This window comes from Sinocyclocheilus grahami, unplaced genomic scaffold (assembly GCF_001515645.1).
Source record: "Sinocyclocheilus grahami isolate Dianchi unplaced genomic scaffold, SAMN03320097.WGS_v1.1 scaffold2642.1, whole genome shotgun sequence".
Lineage (NCBI taxonomy): Eukaryota > Metazoa > Chordata > Actinopteri > Cypriniformes > Cyprinidae > Sinocyclocheilus > Sinocyclocheilus grahami.
This window is the reverse complement of record NW_015507821.1, coordinates 41,613-42,259: the sequence shown is the minus strand read 5'-3', so window position 1 is coordinate 42,259 and position 647 is coordinate 41,613. Positions and strand designations below refer to the sequence as shown.

At 42.3% G+C, this 647-nt stretch overlaps 1 protein-coding gene across 1 annotated transcript in view; it reads right to left on the bottom strand.

The window, feature by feature from the left end:
• LOC107575442 (arachidonate 5-lipoxygenase-like) overlaps positions 1 to 345 on the bottom strand; it is a gene marked incomplete at its 3' end in the record, with an annotated part of 9,359 nt that extends 9,014 nt beyond the window's left edge. The window contains exon 1 of the mRNA XM_016261820.1: positions 245 to 345. Within this exon, the coding sequence (XP_016117306.1) occupies positions 245 to 345 (101 nt within the window). The remainder of the gene's footprint in view (positions 1 to 244) is intronic.
• Between the last annotated feature and the right edge of the window lie 302 nt (positions 346 to 647).

The following is a 647-nucleotide window of genomic DNA, read 5'->3' as shown; positions in this document are numbered from 1 at the left end:
TTAGGCTTTACAAAGTAATATCCCTTACTTCCCAGCAACAGAGTTCAATCAAACATCATTTCTAAAAAAGTGTGTTTTACAATGCATTATATTTTGACTAGAGCCGTCTTCTCTCTTTCTATGTCCAGCATGCATTGGCTGTAAACACTATGGTTAGGCCTGGCAAAATGTATAATAGCAAGTAATTTCTCAAATTGCAACACTGTTGGGGATTTTGTCTGGGGACAAATAGCAATAATCCAACGTTAATTTCTCATTCCGGCTCTTGATGATGTTGGTCACCTCATCTAGTTTGTGGCGGAAAGTATTTATGGCTTCCTTCGCTGGTTGCTCTGTGAAGTACATGTATGGATACGTGCCTAAGAACAGCTGGTGGGAAAAAGGAAGGTCTTCAGAAAACAGAACAATATCTTTCTTTCTTTTTACAAGGTAAACAGACTCTTCTCTAAGCTCCGCCCCCTTGGTTACTGTCAGTCACTCAGACAAGCTTAGAAAACACCCCAGGAAAGAAAGTGCTCATTACCAGTGTTGCCAGGTCTGTGGTTTTCCCGCGGAATCGGGCTACTTTATTGCGGTCGCTTCAACCCGCGCAACAGTGTTAATGTGATATTTTGCCCCTGGAATGCGAAATGTACAAGGGAGCCCCA